Source organism: Pan paniscus, chromosome 10 (genome assembly GCF_029289425.2).
Source record: "Pan paniscus chromosome 10, NHGRI_mPanPan1-v2.0_pri, whole genome shotgun sequence".
Lineage (NCBI taxonomy): Eukaryota > Metazoa > Chordata > Mammalia > Primates > Hominidae > Pan > Pan paniscus.
In genome coordinates this window covers 75,197,114-75,221,607 of record NC_073259.2, presented here as the reverse complement: position 1 = coordinate 75,221,607, position 24,494 = coordinate 75,197,114, and the positions used below count along the sequence as shown (strand labels likewise).

The 24,494-nt window shown below is 38.1% G+C and overlaps 1 protein-coding gene across 1 annotated transcript in view; it reads right to left on the bottom strand.

The window, feature by feature from the left end:
• Positions 1 to 24,216, bottom strand: part of GYS2 (glycogen synthase 2) — a 68,649-nt gene extending 44,433 nt beyond the window's left edge. Inside the window, exon 1 of the mRNA XM_003828893.6 lies at positions 23,841 to 24,216. Coding sequence (XP_003828941.1) covers positions 23,841 to 23,961 — 121 coding nt within the window. The 5' untranslated portion in view covers positions 23,962 to 24,216. The remainder of the gene's footprint in view (positions 1 to 23,840) is intronic.
• Positions 24,217 to 24,494: the final 278 nt, after the last annotated feature.

Sequence of the window (24,494 nt, the reverse complement as noted above, 5' to 3'; positions counted from 1 at the left end):
AGTTCAGATTTTTAAATTAGCATTTAGGATCCACTAAGCCCAAGGATTTATTTACCTTTCCAAAATAATAGTATTTAACATATTATTAAGGGACACCAACGAATGGTTACTGCTTTGTTCAATTCTGTGCATGTTTTAAGTCCCTTCTAGGTGCATGTGAAATAGCAGCAGGCTGGTGCCGCAAAGAGGTCAAATACTTCAAAAAAAAAGTCTGAAAAGACAACTGGAGTAAAACACTACTTGCCTAAAGCTCCAGTCACTTTGTAGTGTCAAAGTTAGGACAAATACCCATTGTCATCATACATGCCCTCAGCAGCAGAAATCACTTTCACCCCTCTTCCTCCTTCTCCTACAGTGGTCCAGAAGGGGCTCAGGTATGTTCAAATAACAGCTGCTGTGGTTTTCAATTATGAGGAAATCTCCTAAGCTAAATAGTCATTTATCTTTTAAAGCACCAAGCAAAGTACCTTTGATAAGGAGAATGTGCTTATAGATGTTCATAGAAGATGCTTGGTCCAACCCCGATGTCAAATCCAATAACACAAATATGTATTTCATTCTCACATGGTATTTCTCTCTTCCTAGTAAGGGAGGAGACCACCCTTCATATTGTTTTATGCCCAATTTCTGCCTCCAAAGAAAGAAGAAGTAAAAACTAAAAGGCAGAAATGAAATCCACAGGCAAACAGCCTGAGACCACTTCCTGGGCCTGGTTAAAGATAGACCCCTGACCTGGCCAGTTATGTTATCTATAGATTCCAGACATTGTATGGAAAAGCAGTGTGAAAATCCCTGTCCTGTTCTGTTCCATTCTGATTACGAGTGCATGCAGCCCCCAGTCATGTACCCCCTTAGAGTTGTAAGCCCTTAAAAGGGACAGGAATTGCTCACTCTGAGAGCTCGGTTGTTGGAGACGTGAGTCTTGCCCAAGTTCCCAGCCGAATAAAGCCCTTCCTTCTTTAACTCGGTGTCTGAGGGGTTTTGTATGCAGCTTGTCCTGCTACACTAGAATCATTGCTTAATTCTCTCCTCTAATATTGCTGCTACCTCTATTAAAACACAAAGCCACAATATATGGATACATTTGGAAAATATGCACACTTTGGATCCAGCAAGTCCACATCCAGAAAACCATCCTGTGGGAAAATTAAGGAGAGTATGAAAAGGATGTTTACTAAAGCATTATGATGGCAAAAAATTAGAAACAACTTACACTGAACTAGTCAACTTACTTAACTGACAGAAGGCTCAATTAGCTCATGTGTCAAATGGGGGTAAAATAATATTTAGTTTGGAGGGAAAGACAGGCTCTAAAAGAGGATTAAAAATTAGACCTGGCCTAGGCAAAGAATTTATGACCAAGTCCTCAAAACTAAACACAACAAAAACAAAAACAGACAAATGGGACTTAATTAAACTAAAATGCTTCTGCACCACAAAAGACCGAATCAACAGAGTAAACGGATAACCTACAGAATGAGAAAAAAAAATCGCAAACTATGAATGCAACAAAAGGCTAATATACAGAATCTACAAGGAACTCAACAACAAAAAAACCAACCCCGTTAGAAAGTGACTGTGATGGTTAATACTGAGTGTCAACTTGATTGGACTGAAGGATGCAAAGTAATGATCTTGGGTGTGTCCGTGAGGGTGTTACCAAAGGAGATTAATATTTGAGTCAGTGGGCTGGGGAAGGCAGACCCACCCTTAATCTGGGTGGGCACCATCTAATCAGTTGCCAGCACAGCCAGGATATAAAGCAGGCAGAAAAATGTGAAAAGGCTAGATTGGCTTGGCATCCCAGCCTACATTTTTCTCCCATGCTGGATTCTTCCTGCCCTGGAACATCGAACTCCAGGTTCTTCAGCTTTGGGACTCTGACTAGCTTCCTTGTTCCTCAGCTGGCAGATGGCCTGTTTTGGGACCTTGTGAACATGTGAGTAAATACTACTTAATAAACTCCCATATAGATATAGATATAGATATAGATATAGATCTCCTATTAATTCTGTTTCTCTGTAGAACCCTAATACAGATTTTGGTACCAGGAGTGGTTCTAGAGGAACATAATATTAAGGATGGAGTTCTTTCATTGGTTTTGGGGTTTCTGGAGTTGGCTGCTTAATATGATTAGACCCAAATATGCTAAGGACTCTTCTTATAACAGTATGGAGAACACTGATAATCCTTGGCATCAATTGTTTAGAGAGTTATGCAAAATAAATGCATTTGACACTCTTGATTCAACGCTTGTGAGAGGCAAGGAATTTAGTGACTGTATACATAATACTTTTGACTATATGTGGAGAATCAAGGAACATAGTGAAGTTGGTTGGTTGCTTGTAAGTTCGCTGGACAAAGTGATGAAAGAAAACAATGAACTCAGGAGTATATCAACTCTCCAGCTTTGTGCCATAATCTTATTTGGAGAGAACTTGCTCACCTTTCACTTCCACAAGATATCACACTGGTCCACTACATTGATGACATGCTGACTGGAACTAGTGAGCAAGAAGTAGCAAACACACTGGAATTATTGATAAGACATTTGCGGGACAGAGGATGGGAAATAAATCTGATTAAATTCAGGGACCTTCTACCTCAGTAAAATTTATAGGGGTCCAATGGTGTGGGGCTCTTTGAGATATTCCTTCTAAGGTGAAGGATAATTTGCTGCATTTGGCTACTCTTACATCCAAGAAAGAGGCACAATGCCTAGTGGGCCTATTTGGATTTTGGAGGCAACATACTCCTGATTTGGGTGTGTTACTCTGGCCCATTTATCGAGTGATCCAAAAGGCTGCCAGTTTTGAGTGGAGTCCAGAACAAAAGGCTCTGCCACAGGTCCAGGCAGCTGTGCAAGCTGCTATGCCACTTGGGCCATATGACCCAGCAGGTCCAATGATGCTTGAGGTGTCAGTGCCAGATAGGGATGCTGTTTGGAGCCTTTGGCAGGCTGAATCACAGCGGAGGCCTCTAGGATTTTGGAGCAAGGCCCTGCCATCTTCTGCAGATAACTACTCTCCTTTAGGGAGAAAGCTCTTGGCCTGTTACTGAGCTTTGGTGGAAACTAAATATTTGACTATGAGTCATCAAGTCACCATGTGACCTGAACTGCCTGTCATGAACTGAGTGCTTTCTGATCCATCTAGCCATAAAGTGGGCTGTGCACAGCAGCATTGCATCAGCAAATAGAAGTGGTATATATGCGACTGGGCTTGAGCAGATCCTGAAGGCACTAGTAAGTTACATGAGAAAGGGGCTCAAATGCCCATGGTCTCCACTCCTGACACACTGCTTTCTCTCCCTGAGACTGCACCGATGGTCTCATGGGGAGTTCCCTATGATCAGCTGACAGAGGAAGAGAAGACTAGGTCCTGGTTCACAGATGGTTCTGCACGATATGCAGGCACCACCCAAAAGTGGACAGCCGCAGCACTACAGCCCCTTTCTAGGACATCCCTGAAGGACAATGGTGAAGGGAAATCTTCCCAGTTGGCAGAACTTTGAGCAGTGTGCCTGGTTGTGCACTTTGCACGGAAGGAGAAATGGCCAGATTTGCGATTATATACTTATTCATGGGCTGTAGCCAAAGGTTTGGCTAGATGGTCAGGGACATGGAAAAAGCATGATTGGAAAATTGATGACAAAGAAATTTGGGGAAGAGGTATGTGGATGGACCTCTATGACTAGTCAAAAACTACAAAGATATTTTCATCCCATGTGAGTGCTCACCAATGGGTGATCTCAGCAGAAGAGGATTTTAATAATCAAGTGGATAGGATGATCCATTCTGTGGACACCACTCAGCCTTTTCCCAGGCCACTTATGTCATCGTCCAATGGACCCATGAACAAAGTGGCCACAGTTGCAGGGATGGAAGTTATGCATGGGCTCAGCAACATGGACTTCCACTCACCAAAGCTGACCTGGCTACAGCCACTGCTTGCCAGCAGCAGAGACCAACACTAAGCCCTTGATATGGCACCATTCCTCAGGGTGATCAGCCAGCTACCTGGTGGCAGGTTGATTATATTGGACCTCTTCCATCATGGAAAGGGCAGAGGCTTGTCCTCACTGGAATAGACACTTACTCTGGATATGGGTTTCCCAATCCTGAACTCAATGCTTATGCCAAGACTACCATCCGTGGACTCACAGAATGCCGTATCCACTGTCATGGTATTCCACACAGCATTGCTTCTGACCAAGCCACTCACTTTATTGCTAAAGAAGTGTGACAGTGGGCTCATGCTCATGGAATTTACTGGTCTTACCATGATCCCTATCATCCTGAAGCAGCTTTTGAATGGCCTTTTGAAGTCACGATTACAATGCCAACTAGGTGACAATACTTTGCAGGCCTGGGGCAAAGTTCTCCAGAAGGCTGTGTATGCTCTGAATCAGTGTCCAATATATGGTACTGTTTCTCTCATAGACAGGATTCACGGGTCCAGGAATCAAAGGGTGGAAGTGGAAGTGGCACCATTCCCCATCACCCCTAGTGTTCCACTAGCAAAATTTTTGCTTCCTGTTCCCATGGCATTATGTTCTGCTGGCTTAGAGGTCTTAGTTCCAGAGGGAGGAACACTGCCGCCAGGTGACACAATAATGATTCCATTAAACTGCAAATTAAGATTGCCACCTGGACACTTGGGCTCCTCCCACCTTTAAGTCAACAGGCTAAGAAGAGAGTTACAGTGTTGGCTGGGGTGATTAACCCGGACTATCAAGATGAAATCAGTCTACGACTCCACAATGGAGGTAAGGAAGCGTATGCATGGAATATAGGAGATCCATTAGGGTGTCTCTTAGTTTTACCATGTCCTGGAATTAAGGTCAGTGGGAAACTACTAGAGGCCATTCAAGGAAGGACTAGAAATAAAGGTTTGGGTCACTCCACCAGGGAAAAAAAAAAAAAAAGACAAGACCTGCTGAGGTGCTTGCTGAAGGCAAAGGGAATACAGAATATGTAGCAGAAGAAGGTAGTCATCAATACCAGCTACGATCACGTGACCAATTGCAGATACAAGGACTGTAATTGTCATGAGTATTTCCTCCTTCTTTTGTTAAAAACATCTTCATGTCTGTATACACTTGTACTAAGAAAATATATTCATCTTACTTCCTTTTTCCTTTATCATGTGACATAAGATTTATTGACTTCATATCAGCATTTAAGTATTGTTAAGTTTATGTAATAGCATTTGCAATGGGGATTGGTGCATTTTCAATTGCACAAAGGATAGTTTTAGTATGTTAGGCATAATTATGACTTATTGTTGTCTTTATTTGAAGATAATGTATGACCTCAGGGGATGTGTATAAGCTCAAGTTGACAAGCGATGGACTTGTGATGGTTAATACTGAGTGTCAACTTGATTGGATTGAAGGGTGCAAAGTATTGATCCTGAGTGTGTCTGTGAGGGTATTGCCAAAGGAGATTAACATTTTAGTCAGTGGGCTGGGAAAGGCAGACCCACCCTTAATCTGGGTGGGCACCATCTAATCAGTTGCCAGTGTGGCCAGGATATAAAGCAGGCAGAAAAAAAACATGTGATAATGCTGGACTGGCTTAACCTCCAAGCCTACATCTTTCTCCCATGCTGGATGCTTCCTGCCCTCAAACATTGGACTCCAAGTCCTTCAGCTTTGGGACTTGGACTGGCTTCCTTGCTCCTCTGCTTGCAGATGGCCTATTGTGGGACCTTGTGATTGTGTAAGTTAACACTACTTAATAAACTCCCTTTTATATCTAAATCTATATCTATCTATCTATCATCTATCTATCTATCTATCTATCTATCTATCTATCTATCTCCTATTAGTTCTGTCTCTCTAGGGAACCCTGACAAATACAGTGAGCTCAGGTCCTGAGCAGACATTTTCCAAAAGAAGACATACAAGTGGCCAATAAATGTCAAAAAAAGTTCAACATCACTAATAATCAGAGAATGCAAATTATAACCACCATATGATACCTCCTTATGCCAGTCAGAATGGCTATCATTATAAAGTTCAAAAACAGCAGATGTTGGTGAGGATGTGGAGACAAGAAAATGCTCATACACTGTTGGTAAGAATGTAAATTAGTACAAACTTTATGAAAGACAGCATGAAGATTTCTTAAAGAACTAGAAACAGAACTACCATTCAATCCTGCAATCCCACTACTGGGTATGGACCCAAAGTGAAAGAGATCATATTAAAAAAGGTATCTGCATTAGTATGTTCAAAGTAGCACTGTTCCCAATAGCAAAGATATGGAATCAACCTAAATGTCTACCAATGGACTATTGGATAAAGAAAATGTGGTGTATATATATTTATATAAATATATATTACTCAGCCATAAAAAAGAATGAAATCATGTCTTCTCTAGAAACATGGTTAGAACTGGAGGACATTATCCTCAGTGAAATAACTCAGAAACAGAAAGTCAAACACGATATGTTCTCATTTAGTGAGAGCCAAGTGGGAGCTAAACGATGAGTATGCATAGACATATAGAATGAAATAATAGACACTTGAGACTAGAGAAAGGTGGGAGGATAGGAGTATGGTGAGGACTGAAAAACTATGGATTGGATACAACGTTCACTTTTCAGGTGATGGTCCACTAAAAGCTCAGACTTCACCACTATGCAACATATATATGTAAGAAACCCGAGCTTGTACCCTGATACAGCTTGACTGTGTCCCCACCCAAATCTCATCTTGAATTGTAGTTCCCATAATCCTCACGTGTTGTGGGAGGGATTTGGAGGGAGGTAATTGAATCATAGAGGAGGTTACTCTCATGCTCTTCTCGTGATAGTGAGTTCTTACAAGATCTGATGGTTTTATAAGCGGCTTTTCCCCCTTTTGCTTGGCACTTCTACTTGCTGCTGCCATGTGAAGAAGGACATGTTTGTTTCTTCTTCTGCCATGATTGTAAGTTTCGCGAGGCCTCCCCAGCCCTGTGGAACTGTGAGACAATTAAACGTTTTTTCCTTATAAATTATCCAGTCTCAAGTATGTCTTTATAAGCAGCATGATAACGAACTAGTACATACCTTCTAAATATATATAAATAAATTTTAAAAATATAAAATAAATTAGATCTGATTGAAAAGGCAAAAATTGAGCAAGCAAAATATCACTTAATGGGGTAATTAAAAGGGTGAAGAAATTGGGCAAATGGATGTCATGAGGAGGAATTTTTAGGCAGAGGTAATGGTCAGAGCCCAGGCCCTAAGCTGGAGTAGAGTGTGCAAGGAAAGAGTAATAGGATTGAAAAGGATAACCAGGTAGGAGGACATAGGGAGGGGTAAGGGGAGGAAGACCTCCAGTAAACTTAGGCAGGATATTTCCTGTGACAGCGCTAAACAATAATCACATGTGAGAATACACAAATAATCTGTCGATTACTTGAGCAATACTTTGCTCATGAGCTAGAGCAAGGGGATGACTCAAGAAATCCTTTGTGAAATCCTGGAGGTAATAAGATCCTGGCATCAATCTTCAACTCAATTGCAAAAAGCAATTTTATTACTTATATATTATTTCTCATTTTTCACTGCTGTCTTTCAAAACATATTCCATTTCATCAGACTACAGGTTTTGATAGCTACTATATTTCTTAAATGTATTATTCCAGTAACTTATACTTTACATAGTAAATCTTATCAATAGTCACAATCAATGGTCACAAAGTAGAACTTCATCTGGAGACATTACTTTTAGCCTGAGCCATGCAAAATATACTTTTTGGAAAATTGCCCTTTGAAAGGTGAGACACAAAAGGCAAATGTTGATGCTATTATATGGTACCAATAGGATTCATTAATTTATAAAGGAGAAGAGCTAATGTAACTCCAAAATGCAAGCAATTTTCATATGAGTCTACACAAGCTAATTGTCCTTAAGAATTTCATCTTTAAGGAAAAGTTTTTTACTGTATCAAAAAGAAGTTTAAACTGTCATTGAGCAGAGTCTGATAATAAGGACACTGTCAAATCACAGTTCAGATGTTATGTGATGAGGACAGAATAGAACACATGAGGAGGAAGCAGAAACTTCTAGACTGGACAAGAACAGACATGATTAACTTAACCATCCAACAATAAATCGAAGTTAACATAAATTTGATGTCATCTACTACATCTAAGTATTTCCTCAAATTCTGGACAATTTTAGAAACCATCAAAATTATTTGTTGAGGAAAAATAAACTTAGCCAATTTGCAAGGGCAACTAAAATGAAGAACTTTTCTTTAAAGTGTGGGAGTCACATCTTAGCAACATATTTAAATATATCTAAGCTTTCTTCAAAACCACTATCCACAAAAATGCAAAATTTCCAAAGAATTTCTCCTCTTCTGTAGACTTATTTTCTTCATCTTCATCTTTTCCAGGAGAATATACCGTAAGTTTCTGATGGTACACATTTATTAGATGTTTTATTTACATTTTTTATCCTTGAAAACTCTTTTTATTTGCAACTATGCATCTTGCTCAGAGATCTTAAAACATCCTTGTTTGTTAGATTACGTATTTCAAATTCATATACACTTTGGTAGATGCAAACATTTTTATTTGCTGAAGAACATAAGGGGGAAATAGAAATTCTTTATTTGAAGAAACAAATGATTTGATTTGGGAAATGAAATGAAAAGAAAAACATAGTTAACTAATTCGCTACTTCTTTTACTCATCTGAGGCCTTCAGATAGTCCCCCATATAGCCTTAGAGTGTTTAAAATATGATTATGCTCTTTCAGTCTATTAGAAATAAAAACATAAAGCTTAAAAAATTTCAAGGGAAGGGGCTTGAAGATTACTGACTAAGGGCAGCTGACACTCACCTCCTCCACAAAGAACCAAAATAGTAAGTAGAAAATCCCACATAAGAGAGAATTCTGGAATTCAACAGAGAAGTGACAGGAAGCATCTAAGGCAATGAAGGGGAGGGAAGCAAGGAAGCCTACCCAGTAGGGATCCTCTGTGAGGCCAGAGAGGCTCCCCAGTGCATCGAAAGGTAAGTGACTGACTCCCAGTGGTCCACATCTGCATTATGGACTCCAGGAATCCTAGCCACAGGAGAGTCCCTTGACCATGCAGGCCTTGAGACTAGCATAAGGAACTGCCCAGCGATCGCACAAAGGCATTGCTCCAGAGAAGGAGCTCTCACTGGGTCCCACCCCTGCCATCCCCATTACTGAGCAGCAAGGTGCCATTTTGAGAGCCCAACACCCACCAGATGACATCGTTCCTCAGACCCCAACATCGTCTGCATCTCTACATCCCTGAAGCTCTGCTGACATCCCCCACCCACAGCTGAGTGCTACTGCTGGCTGCTGTCACCAGGGATAAAGTGTGTCATTAGAAGTGGACTCCCCCACCCCCAGTAGCAGGGCTGCTACACATTTATAAGCTCCCTAAGAAAATGCTACCCCACTTGCAGCCACCATCTGGGGCTGAAACACATGCCCACCAGCAACCCATTTATAGCTGCTGCCACTGAAAGCAACACACCCCGCACCCCTTCAAGAGCAGGGCAGCAATGCAGTAGCTGCTAATTCACTCAGGCATTCTGCTGGGGGCATGAGGATCACTCCACTCCAGCCTATGATAGCCGGTGTCCACACACACCACTGAGTGGCCTGAGGTCAGGAACACCCAGCCTGGCTTTGCCTTCCTCAATGCCTAAGCAAGTTGTCTGGGAACCCAGAGACAGCCTTGTGCCATCGACCATGACTGGTACCTAAGCAACCCTCCCAGAAGCCTGATGATGGGCCTACCCAATCTGCCACTGCCATCACAACTGGCACCTCCTGCATGTGCCACCTGTGGGTCTGAAGACTGGCTCATTCAGCCCTTGCAGCCACCACCAACACCAGTGCAGACTGCTTGGGAGCCAGAGGGTTGTCCTGCAGTTGCTACAGCCATCACCCACACCACACCCACTGCCCAGAAGCCTGAGGACCCACACACCAGCCCAGTCTACTATGGCCACTACTGACACCCAAGCAAACTGCCTGAAGGCCAAAGAATCAACCCAACTAGACTCATTACCATCAGTGCCAATGTACACAGCCATGGGGCCCAAGGACAGGAATGCTAGGCCCACCACAACCACTGGGGCCAAGGACTGGCCCACTTGATATTCTTGTCTCCAGCACAACCTCATCACCATTTTCACTAACAAATGCACCCTAAGCCACTGAAAAAATCACAGACACTGATGATACTGTTGGCAGCTGAAAAAAATAATATGAAGACTATGCTGCTGTATGCACCTAGAAATCAAAATCAAAGTGCCCTACTCAATCAACACCAAGATACATCTTCAGAAAAAAGTCTTCCCCTACAAAAACTAATTTACAAAACTGGAAGCAGCAATCATTACACCAGATGCATAGATATCAATGCAAGAACAAAATAAACATAAAAAGGTGAAGAAATATGACACTTCCAAAGGAATTTAATAATTCTTCAGCAACATATGCCAGTGGAAAAAAAGATATTTATAAAATTCTGGAAAAAAGAATCCAAAATGTTGATATTAAGGAAGCTCAGTGAGATACAAGAGAACTCAGATAAACAATAAAAAGAAATCAGAAAAACAATTCAGGATATGAATGAGAAATTTACCCAAGAGATAGATACGATAAGAATGAACCAAACAGAAATTCTGTAACTGAAGAGTTTATTGAAAGAAATACAAAATACATTCAAAAACTTCAACAATAGATCAGATCAAGCAGAAGAAAAATTTCAGAACTTGAAGACAGGTCTTTTAAAATTACCTGGTCAAATGATAGAAAGGAAAAAAAAAGAATGAACAAAGTGTATGTGACATATGAGGCACTATAAAGTGAACAAATATTCAAATTTGCAGTTTCCCAGAAGGTAAAGAGAACATGAAAGGTGTAGGAAACCTACGAAACAACACAATAGCTGAAAATTTGTCAAGTCTAGCAAGAAATGTAGACATCCAGACACATGAAAATCAGAAATTCCCAAATAATATAATGCAAAAAGCTCTTCTCCACAGCACATTATAGTCAAACTGTCAGAAGCCAAAGAGTAAGAATTCTAAAACAGCAAGCAAAATGTCTAGTCACTTATAAGGGAACTTCCACAACATTAACAGATTAACAGCAGATTTCTCAGCAGAAACCTCACAGGCCAGGAGAAGATGGGATGATATATTCAAAATAGTGAAAGAAAAAAATGACACCAAGGATGTTATACCCAGCAACATTGTTCTTCAAAAATGAAGGATAAATAAAATCTTTTCTGGGCAAGAAAAATTTGAAGGAATTCACTATCACTAGACTGGCTTTACAAGAAATATTTAAGGGAGTCCTACATATGAAAGTGACAGGACACTGCCATTATGAAGACACACAAAGGTATACAACTAACTGGTAGAGCAAAACACAAATAAAGAAGAGAAAGAACTCAAACGTTACCACTACAGAAAATCACCAAACCACAATCATAAACAATAAGAAAGAAAAAGAGAAAGAAAGAAAGAAAGAGAGAGAATGAAAGAAAGAAAGAAAAGGAAGAAAAAAACACAAAACAAACAAACAAACAAAAACAAAACAACCAGGAATCAATTAACAAAATGGCAGGAATAAGCTCTCACATGTCAATAATAGCCTTGCATGTAAATGGATTAAATTGTTACTTGAAAGATATAGACTGGCTAAATAGATTTAAAACAAAAATATGACCCAGTTGTAAGCTGCCTATAAGAAACTTATCTCACTTGTAAAGATAAATATAGACTGAAAGTAAAAAGATGAAAGATCTTCCATACAAAGAGAAACCAAAAATGAGCAAAAGTAGTTATACCTATAACAGATAAAATTGACTTTAAATAAAAAACACTAAGAGACAAAAGTCATTACATAATGATAAAAGGAACAATTTAGCAAGAGTATATAACAATTCTAAACATTCACACTCAACACCAGAGCATCCAGATATGTAAAGCAAATGTTATTAGATATAAAGGGTGAAATAGAATCCAATACAATAATAGTTGGGGATTTCAACATTCTAATCTCAGCATCAGATAGATCATCTAGACAGAAAATTAACAAAGAAACATTGGATTTAAACTTGACTTTAGACCAAATGGATCTAACATTTACACAATATTTCATCCAACAGCTACAGAATATATTTATCTCATCAGCACATGACGCATTCCCCAGGATACACCATATGTTAGAACACAAAAGAAGTCTCAACTAATTTGAAATATTTGAAATCATATTAAGCATCTTCTCAGACCACAATGGAATAAAACTAGAAATCAATAACAAGAAAAACTTTAAAACCTATACAAATACATGGAAATTAAACAACATGCTCCTGAATGAACGTTATGTCAAGAAGAAAATTAAGAAGGAAATCAAAAATGTTTTGAAACAAATGAAAATTGAAATACAACATAGGAAAAGCCATGGGATACAGCAAAAGCAGTGCTAAGAGAGAAGCTTATCAATAAACACTTAAATTAAAAATGTAGAAAGATTTCAAATATATAATCTAATCATGTACCTCAACAAACTAGAAAAGCAAGAACAAAACCCAAAACTAGCAGAAGGAAAGAAAAAATGAAGAACAGAAGAACTTAATGAAATAGAGAAAAACAACAACAAGGGATTAGCAAAATGAAAAGTTGTTATTTAAAAAAGATAAAATGGATATAGCTCTAGCTAGACTAACCAAGAAAAAGAGAAGAGACTGAAATAAAGAAAATCAGAAATAAAAAAGAAAATATATTACAACCAATACCACAGAAATAGAAAAGATTATCAGAGACTATTATGAACAACCATACACTAAAAAACTGAAAAATCTAGAGGAAATTAATAAATTTCTGGACACATACCACCTACCAAGATTGAATTAAGAAATAATAGAAAACCTGAACAGACCAGTAATGAATAATGAAATTGAATCAGTAGTAAAAAGTCTCCCAACAAAGAAAATTTCAAGACCAGATGGCTTTACTGTCAAATTTTACCAAACTTTCAAAGAAAACTAACAAGTCTCCTTAAATTCTTTTAAAAATTAAACAGGAAGGAATTCTCCCTAACTCATTCTCTGAGGCCAGTATTATCCTGATTCCATAACCAGACAAGGATGCAAGTAAAAATAAAACTACAGGTCAATATCCCTGATGGAACATAGGTGTGAAAATCCTCGACAAAATACTAGCAAACTGAATCCAACAGTACATCCAAAAGATAATACACCATGATCAAGTGGGATTTATACTAGGGTTGCAAGAACAGTTCAAATCAATAAATGTGATACATCACATCAACAAAAAGAACAAAAACCATATGATCATCTCAATAGATACAGAAAAAGTATTTGATAAAATTTAACATTCCTTCATGATAAAAACTATCTGCAGCCAATCATAGAAGGAACATATCTCAATATAATAAAAGTCATATATGACAAACCCACAGCTAACATCATACTGAATTGGGAAAAGCTGGAAGCCTTTCCTCTAAGAACTGAAACAAAATAAGGATGCCCACTTCCATCACTCCTATTCAATATAATACTGGAAGTCCTAGCCACAGCTTTCAGGTCAGAGAAAGAAAGAAAGAAAAGGCATGCAAATAGGAAAAGATAAAGTCAAATTGTCCATCTTTCCAGATGACATGATTTTATACCTAGAAAAACCAAGACTCCACCAAAGCACTCTTAGCGCTGAAAAATAAATTCAGTAAAGTTACAGGAGACAAAATCAGCATATGAAACAAGCAATGTTTCTACACACCAATAATAAACTAGCTGAGAAGGAAATTAAGAAGGCAATCCCATTTACAATAGCTAAAAAATAAAATATTTAGGGATAAATTTAACCAAGGAACTGAAAAACCTCTATTCGGAAAACTACAAAACACTGATAAAAGAATTGAAAAGGACAGAAACAAATGGAGAGATATCCCATGCTCATGGATTAGAAAAATTAACATTGTTAAAATGGCCATACTACCCAAAGCAATCTACAGATTCTATATGACCGCTATCAAAATAGCAATGTCATTTTTCACAGAAATGGAAAAACCAATCTAAAATTTGTATGAAATTAAAAAATAGCTCCAGTAGCCAAAGTCATCCTGTGAAAAAAGAACAATGCTAGAGGTATCATACTACCTGATTTCAAAGTATATTACAAAAGTATAGGAACCTAAACAGCATGATACTGACATTAGAACAGACACTTAGACCAATGGAAGAGAATAGAGAACCTAGAAATGCATCCACATATTTATAGCCAACAGATTTTCAACAAAGGTGACAAGAATATACATTGAGGAAAGGACACAGTGTTCAAGAAATGGTGCTGAAAAAAATGGATATCCATTGGATATCCATGTACAAAAGAATAAAACTGGACTCCTGATATGGTTTGGATGTTTGTTCCCTCCAAATCTCATGTTGAAATATAATCCCCAACTTCTCAGGATCTTGGCGGATGGGAGGTAGGCCTAGATTGCAGCTCCAACTCAGATGGACAGAGCAGCATGTGGAGGCTCGCATTGTGAATTTTAGTTCCAGATAGACTGCAAGAACAAACCAGCAATCCTGAGAGGACCCACAGACCCTCTGAAGGAAGTAGATTGCTCCTGCAGGGCCCAGGAGACACCCCAAATACTGTGAGTGCCCCAACTGTGGAAGTGGGAAAGGGAGATCCTCCTCTCCTAAACACACACCCCCACTAGAGAAACTGAAGGTCTGTTTGTGGGAGAAGTTTCTGACCTTACCTGGAGTTGAGTTAACTTAGAGAGCTGAGCAAAATACAGGTGTAGAGGAAGCAGTGAGAAAGGCCCTGGGAGCTCACTGGGTCCCTGAGCAGGCCATTCCTGCCTGGCATAGCCAGGCATTTACATTACTAACATTGAATGTAAATGGCCTAAATGCTCCACTTAAAAGGGTGAAAAAGGTATTTCATGCAAATGGCCACCAAAGTGAGTAGGCAAAACAAACTTTAAAGCAACAGCAGTTAAAAGAGACAAAGAGGGACATTATATAATGGTAAAAGGCCTTGTCCAACAGGAAAATATCACAATCTTAAACATATATGCACCTAACACTGGAGCTCCCAAATTTATAGAACAATTACTAATAGACCTAAGAAATGAGATAGACAGCAACACAATAATAGTGGGGGACTTCAATACTTCATTGACAGCACTAGACAGTTCATCAAGACAGAAAGTCAACAAAAAAATAATGGATTTAAATTATACCTTAGAACAAATGGACTTAACAGATATATACAGAACATTTCATCCAATAACCACAGAACACACATTCTATTCAACAGCGCGTGGAAATTTCTCCAAGGTAGACCATACGATAGGCCATGAAATGAGCCTCAATAAATATACTAACAGACCAATAACAAGCAGTGAGATTTAATTGGTAATTAAAAAATTACCAACCAAAAAAAAGTTCAGGACCAGATGGATTCACAGCAGAATTCTACTAGACATTCAAAGAGGAATTGGTACCCATCTTTTTGACACTATTCTACAAGACAGATAAAGAAGGAACCTGCCCTAATTCATTCTATGAAGCCAGCATCACACCAAAACCAGGGAAGGACATAACCAAAAAAGAAAACTACAGACTGATAGCCTTGATGAACATAGATGCTAAAATCCTTAACAAAATACTAGATAACCAAATTCAACAACGTAACAAAAAGATAATCCACCATGATCAAGCAGGTTCCATGCCAGGGATGCAGGGTTGGTTTGACATCTGCAAGTCAATAAGTGTGATACACCACATAAACAGATTTAAAAACAAAAATTACATGATCATCTCAATAGATGCAGAAAAAGCATTCAACAAAATCCAGCATACCTTTATGATTAAAATGCTCAGCAAAATCAGCATACAAGAGACATACCTCAGTGTAATAAAAGCCATCTATAACAAACCCACAGCCAACATAATATTGAATGGGGAAAAGTTGAAAGCATTCCCTCTGAGAACTGGAACAAGACAAGGATGCCCACTCTCACCACTCCTCTTCAACATAGTACTGGAAGTCCTAGCCAGGGCAATCAGACAAAACAAAGAAATAAAGGGCATTCAAATCAGTAAAGAGGAAGTCAAACTGTCACTGTTTGCTGATGATATGATCATTTACCTTTAAAACCCTAAAGACTCCTCCAGAAAGCTCCTAGAACTGATAAAAGAATTCAGCAAAGTTTCCAGATACAAGATGAATGCACACAAATCAGTAACTCTTCTATACACCAACAGCAACCAAATGGAGAATCAAATCAAGAACTCAACCCCTTGTACAATAGATGCAAAAATGGCCTAATACAACCCCTATTTCTTGCCATATAAAACGTACACTCAAGATGGATTAAAGACTTAAATATAAAACTTAAAACTATAAAACTACTAAAAGAAAACATAAGGGAGACACTTCAAGACATGGCTTTGGGCAAAGATTTTATGGCCAAGACCTCAAAAGCACAGGCAACAAAAGCAAAAATAGACAAATGGGACTATATTAAGCTAAAATACATCTGCACAGTAAAGGAAACAATCAACACAGTGAAGAGACAAGCTGTTGAATGCGAGAAAATATTTGCATACATTTGACAAGGAATTAATCTCCAGAATATATAAGAAACTCAAACAACTCAACAGTGGAAAAACAAATAATCTCATTAAAAAATTGGCAAAGGATATTTTTCAAAAGAAGACATACAAATGCACAATGGGTATGGGGAAAATGCTCAACATTACTAATCATCAGAGAAATGCAAATCAAAACCACAATGAGATATCATCTTATGCCAGTTAGAATCATCATGATTTAAATAAATTAATAAATAAATAACACATGCTGGCAAGGATGTGAAGGAAAAGGCACTCTTAGGCACTATTGGTAAGCATGCAAATTAGTATAGCCACTATGGAAAACAATATGTAGATTTACCAAAAAGCTAAAAATTGAACTATCATAAGATCCAGCAATCCTATTACTGGGTATTTATCCAAAGGAAAAGAATTCAGAATAATAAACAGATACTGGTACCACACTGTTTATTGCAGCACGATTCACATTAGCAAAGATATGGAATCAACCTAAGTGTCCATCAATGGATGAATGAAGAAAATGTGGTGTATACACACAATTGAATATTATTCAACCATACAAATATAAAATCATTTCATTTGCAGCAACATGGATGAAACTGGAAGTCATTATGTTAAACGAAATAAGCCAGGCATAGAAAGACAAATTTTGCATGTTCTCACTGATATGTGGGAGCTAAAAAGGTTAATATCATGTAGGTAGAGAGTAGAATAACAGATACCAGAGGTAGAGAAGGGTGTGTACGTTATGGGAGGAAGGGAGACGAAGAGAAGTTGGTTAATGGAAACAGGCAGTTAGATAGAAGGAATATGTTCTGATGTTCAATAGCAAAGTAGGGTGATTATAGTTAACAACAATATATTGTATATTTCAAAATAGTAGAAGAAAGGTCTTGAAATGTTCCTAACACATAGAAATGATAAATACTTGAGGTGATGAATACCCCAAATACCTGACTTGATCATTATACATTATATGCATGTAACAAAATGTCACATGTACCTGATACATATAAACACGTCATATATCAATAAAAGAAAGTCGATCTCATATTGGTCGAGGCCTGATTGTAAGTAAATCTTTGTCCCTCCAGACATTTCCCTGTACGGTCTTGCTGTGAGGAGCTTCTTTTACTGCTATTTCTTATATTCCAACACCATTTTAGCCCTTTTTTGTCCTCCCCATATTTTTACCTCGGTTTTTACTGTTTATATAGCACACTTTGTGCTATAGTTTACCTCAGTTCTTACTATTTATAAAGCACATTTTGCCCCAAACTTCTCTCTTAGCAAGCTAGAATATAAGTGAATGCAATAGCATAGAGACAGGGTCATTCCTATTTTCATATTTGAGGTATAAACCAAGGAGATTTACATACACATATATATTTTTAAGTCTGCAAATAAATGGTTTTATTCTGACATTAAAAAAGAAAATACTTAATATCATTAATGAATGATCGTTTTACCACAGCGTAGGTCATTGAATTTGAACTTAACCTTCACTTTCAAACAAGCACTTTGTATTTTATTGATCTCTATTTTCCTGGAACAACATGGGGGCTATGTTTAGCGTGAGGACAAAGTATCACAACTTTCACCTGAAAGAAAAGATGAGCTACCATGGTACATATAACAATGAGGTGGTTAAAACTCTAAGTCGTCATCTGGCAACACTGCCAATTTACTAAAAATCACTATTTCAAAGAAGTATAGAATAGATATCAGCCAAAATAAGGATCTCTCTCTCTGCCTCTCTCTCGCTCTCTCTCTCTCTCCCCCATCTCTCTCCATCTCTGTCTCTCTCTCTATATATGTATACACACATATATACATATTATACACATATGGAGAAATTTCACTATTTTGTATATGCTTAAAAATTACAGACTTTGGAATTCATATGACTATTTCAGTGTGTGTGGCTACTAATCTGACCCTCCTGTTCCAAAACACAGTTGCAGAAGCAGAGGAAGTCATTATACACTTAGAACATCATTTTATAAGGCAGCAGGTCTGGTAGGAAGGAGATTAGGTGCTACTTGTGACAAAGTTCAGCAAATATTTGTGTTCCCAGCACTTTTCTAGATCCTCAGTTAAAATCAAAGCAGCTGCAGTCTTGGCAGTGGGAGGTGATACTCACACTTTGAACAAGACCACCTGCACTACCTACAATGGCAGCTCCAAATATTTTATATGAAAGGGGCCTAGACATAGCATGCTGAATGAAAAGGAAGTGAGTAGACTGGTGCTTTCCTTGAAGCTGTGCAACCAAGCATAGTTTTTACATAGATTGTGTGTTTCACATGGTGTGATAACAGCTTGAGATGCCATTGACATGGCCCACCGGCTTATCCACATCAGTAATTAGGGCAAAGAAATCCTAATTACTATGCATCCCGTGATTGAAGTAACATTGATGTATACATATTTTTTCCTATTCTTTCTCTTTTTGTGTTTAAAAATGCAATTATGGACTCATTCAAAGTGAAAGCTGGTATGACAATACATGAGCTAACTTCCTCATTTTATGAAAAAATTTTATAAAGAAATAAGCTAATACCTACAGAGAAAATATTAAATGCTAGGCACAGTTCTGAGTGATTTACAACTGGTATTTCTTTTAATTTTCACAACATTATTACAGGTAGATGCTGTTATCTTTATTTTATAGATGGAGAAACTGAGGCACAGAGATGCTGTGTAATAAATCTCAACATTACCCAGGTGACGGTAGAGTTGGAATTCCAAATCATGCAGTCTGACTTTAGCTGTAGACAGCAAGATAGTAAGTAAAGGAATGGAGCAACAAATTGTTGGATCTTTTTGCTTTTGCTTTTGCTTGTTTGAAACAGGGTCTCACTCTGTCACCCTGGCTGGAGTGCAATGGCGCAATCTTGCTCACTGAAGCCTCACTAGAACGCCTGGACTCAAGTGATCCTCCTGCTTTAGCCTCTCAGGTAGCTAGGACTACAGGTGTGAGCCTCCATGGCCAGCTAGAGAAATTTTTTAAATTTCTGTAGAAACAGGGTCTCCCTATGTTCCCCAGGCTGGTATCCAACTCTTGGTCTCAAACAATTCTCCCACCTCAGCCTTGAAAAGTGTTGAGATTACAGGTGTGAATCACCATGCTGGGCCTTGATGGATCTTTAAAAGTGGTGGGGGGTGGGAGAAAAAGAGGAAGAACAAAAACAGTATCGCAAAAGATAAACATCATTAGGTCTTGGGAAGGATGGGATCCTTTTTATTTTGCTCTAGAGAAAAGCCATTTGGAAAACTTCCGTGTTAACAAAAAACAGCCGAGTAGCCTAGTATTAAACTTTAGAGCAGTTGTTCTTTACGGCAATTACAGGGGCCTTCAGGAAGCTGATGGAAGTGTGAAGTCCTCTTCTCAGAGAAAAGTACTTCTATACACGTGCACCTAATTTTTAGATATAATTTCTGAAGGTTTAGAAACTCCTTGAGTTCACTTATATCAAAGTCCTCACCTTTAGAACTCCTGTCCTAGAAGAGTGGACTCATTATTATAATTTCTTCCATAACCACTTTGACTATAGTTTTCTGAATTCTTCCCTGTGCCACTTGTACCATGTAATTCAGAGGCGTAGTGTCAAGACTGAGGAGGAAGCAGGTAAATTATGTCCAGCAATACGTTGGCTTAGGCAAAAACAAATTGTTTCTAGTCCATTTTAAGAGGGAAGCATTTATTTAGGGACTACATCGCACAAGTCTTTACAACTCTTAAATTAACTTTCATTATGTGTGACAACATTTATTAAACTTTTTTAATGATCCTAAATATCCTTAACATGTTAATTTCTCCAGAGTTTGTAATGTTCTGAGCAAGTGTGTGCAGAAGAAATGATTGTAGTAAGACCTGGGCAAAGGAGAGAGTAAACATTTTTCCCCCACATTTGGGCAAAACTTTCCATCCTGGGTCACACCACAGTCTAATTTCCCTCCTCTCCTCTCCCTCAACTGGTAACAGTGCTTCTTCCAAAACATACCTGACTACTTAGCACTTCCCACTACTGTGTATAGAATTTCAGTGACTCCTCATTCATTGTTCATAGCCTGGAGACAAAACTCCTTAAGGCTATTAACTCCCCCTGAGCTTCACAATCTAGTCCCTGCAGGTCTCTCCCATCTTCTGTCATACTCCTCTCCTTTTCCCTCTCTGAGCCCCCCTCAGATCTTCGAACAGAGAACACTTCTGCATCTTGGCATATATAGTTCTCTCACATAGAACACTTTCCCCCCTTTAGCTATTTATCCTTCAAGTGTCAGCTCAAACATCTCATCATTAGAGAGGTTTTTTCCAAACCTCTAGGTAACTAGGTTAGAAACCACTCCCCATTCCACGGTACACTGTATAGTCTTAGGACACCTGGTTCCCTTAGTCTCACACTCATCACATTTGACTGTATTGTATGTTCAATGTCTACCTTCTACAAATTTGTCAATTCTTGAAGATTAAGAATCAGTTCTGTATTCTTAACTCTATCTCTCTCGCCTCTCAGTGCCTGATACCTAATAGACACTTGATGAATCCTTACCAAATAATAAAATGGATTAATGAATAAAAGCAATAAATTTCAAGGTTAATATTAACAAATTAAAAAGGTTATTTCGAAGTCTGAGAATTAGTACCCAAAACTAACTGTGACTCTCTCATCTGTTATGTTTTTCACATTTCCATTGTTCATGGGCAAAATTCTGGCAGCAAGGGATTTTTCTCCTAAGAAACCTTTTGTTTTCTTGGATGTGAATACATTTCCTTGTTTGCCAGAAAACATGGTAAGATAACTGGAGAGTATAACATTCATTTTATTCATGAAGAAACTGTTATTCAGTTTAAGGGGTTCTTTTTCAGAAAGTTTCAGAAATCCACGACCTTTGACTGCAAGTACTGTGTTCTTTCATCTATAGGATATTTCCTTTGAAAACTGAGGTTTTAATATTTAATTCTTACATAATAGTAAAAAAGTGAATTGGCCTTGGAAAAGACCTAAATCCTGGTCCTGACTCTGCCATTTGCTTGATCATTAAATGCCTCTACGAATCAATTTGCTCTATGAACTGGAGGAGTGGGATTCATGATCTCTAAGATACTTCATATCACTACTATGAAATGCAGGGAAGTAAAAATTCAAATCATTAAATTTAAAGAAACTGTAGTGGCAATGTATTCTTAGGAATAAACACAATAATTATCCATCTGTATGAAAATCTCTAACCATACCAGGCTATGATAATATTAAAATAAAGATATATTGAAGATGATATCAACTTGGGTAAATCACATTGTGGGGACCGCTCCACAAACACACTTCCCTTACCCTTGAAAGGGAAATGATAGAAAATAAGTATTAAAGGCAGCTTAGGGGTTGAAAAACAAATTTTTTCAAAAAAAAAATCCATTGAGCATTTTCTATGTACCAGGCACTGTTCTAGACCCTGAGATCAACACACATGCTACTGATTATAAGATCCATAAAATAACTTAGTTTCACTGGCGTGTTCCCAGTGCCCAGGAAACAGTGCTCCATTAATGTTTGTTAAATGATGAGAAAAGAGGAAAGCAGAAGGGGCTCTGCTCAGGTGCAGGAACTTGTGCAGAGATCTTCTGGACTGATTCCCAGTGCTAACAAGTCCCTTCCAGTTTTATCTACCAATAAGCTATGTCCTTGAGCTCCTGCCCACTCTCTAGAGAAAACTTTTATTTCAAGGCATACTCCGGGATTCACATGTGATAGAGATGGTTCTGTTCCCAGGAACTTTGGGCATATTTAAAAACTGGACTGGAAAAATTTGTGACTAGAAAAAGGACATTAAAAACACATGCTCATGTCAGGATAAAGATCTCTGAGGAAAAGAATACAAAATAATTTTAAAAGAAACAACAGAAACAGGTACACATAAAATACTTCACTTCTCTGTAATAAGGTTTCTGTCATCCTAGATTCTTTCTCACTAAACTACAGAGAATAAGACCGTGCTTTGTTCTCTTATATGCATTCTGTCCACTTCTACATAGGCAAAATTGACTTTTAATTTTGATTTTATGAATGCATACACACGAGAACTTTGAACAGTTAGTATAAGGTGAATTCTGATTTTTCAGAATGCATGCCATATATAATGCATTTAATTTTGAGATTATGCTGGCTCTGATTAGCCAAAAGAAGGAAGTAATATATCACATTCTGGTTATTATTTCAGATCCTTTAGATTACTGTAATAGACATGAAATAGTAAACACACAATGAAAAATAAACGTGTTATATATCACAACACATGACATAATTTCAGATCGTTTAAATCACACAAGTCATCACTGCCATTTACCCAGCAATCAGTTGGCTTGATTCTTCAAGATCTTGAGGAACTCAGCCTTCAAAACCATTACTTTTTCTTTGCTAATGTTCCTTCAGTAGTCTTGACACTTTTAAACTAGAGAGTATAAACCCACAAGGAATTGTTTTATAATTTTACTGATGTCTTTATTTTCAAAATCATTTACATGGTGGTTCTCTACCTTGCCTTCTCTTACCCAGTACAAATGAGGTTATACCTCACTCGCAAATTGTTTTATCAATTTGATTTTCTTTATTTTATAATTCCTGCATAAGCATAGCATTGAAGAAAAAAATTACTTTCATTCTGAAAGGAGCACAGTATTTTGCCTTTTGAGAAGCTCCTGAGTTAAAACATTAATTCCAAGCTAATTGTGAATATGAAACATTCTTAAGCATTTCATATAATCACTAACAGAATGTAGAGTTGAGGTTTCCAACTGGTTCTAATCACATATACATCTTCCTAAAATAAAATGTTTAATTATACTATTTTGCTAAGAAAAATTTTAAAACAAAAAATGTAAATATTAACTTTTTATTTCTATGTTATCATAATATGGATTTTAAATTTTAATTTAAATGCACATTCCATGGCAATGGCTAATATTTTCAACTTTCTCCCTCTTCAACACATACACAAGTCTGTATTCATAGCCTGTTGTAATAGACAAGGTTAAATGTAGCCTAAATGTATATTCCGTTTAAATGCTTTCCTCACTCACTAGCAATTGGTTATCACTAGAGAGTTATCTGTGAAATCTTACTCTACATTCCTCAGTCACCTAGTGAAGGTGTACTGATCCACCTTCAGGAGCAGTACAAACCTTTATTGGTCACTTCCCAAGCAACTTCAAAGAGCAGTAACTCCTCCACAGGAAGTTCTTCGACTTCCCACTGGGGAAGCCCACCCAGGGATGTTACAGACAGGGATCGGCCTCGAAGCATTCTTCTTACAGTCCTCTGAGACTCCTTTGAATTCCTGTTTCAATTAGTTGTAATCCCAGGAGAAGAGCACTTACAGACACAAAAGTTAGAGTTGGTAGAGTTACCAGGCTTTGGTAGCTTCTCTTGGGAATAAATTAGTAGCATGAAATCTTATGTGCTTCCCACAGAATTCCTGGTGGAAGGAGGAATTCTTCCTCCTCTTTCTCGTCTTTCTGGGCAGGTATTGTGAGGACGGTATCTGCCCTGTCAGTATCTACCCAAACAATCCAGAGCTGTCAACAGAAAAATCCTCTGATTCAGGACATAGGTGAGCACTTCCTGGGATAGGCAGGGCATGACCCAAGTTCAGCCTTTTAGCCCTTGTCCTTTTGACCAGACTCCTAGATTCATACAGTTACCAATGCTTATTTCATCATTTCCAAAGTGATACAATATTGGCAACTTCCCTCATTAGGTTTGCAGGCCTCCTTAGATTACATGTAGACTGATTGGGACATATTTTTATGCTTTAAATCCCTTTGGATTTCCTAAAT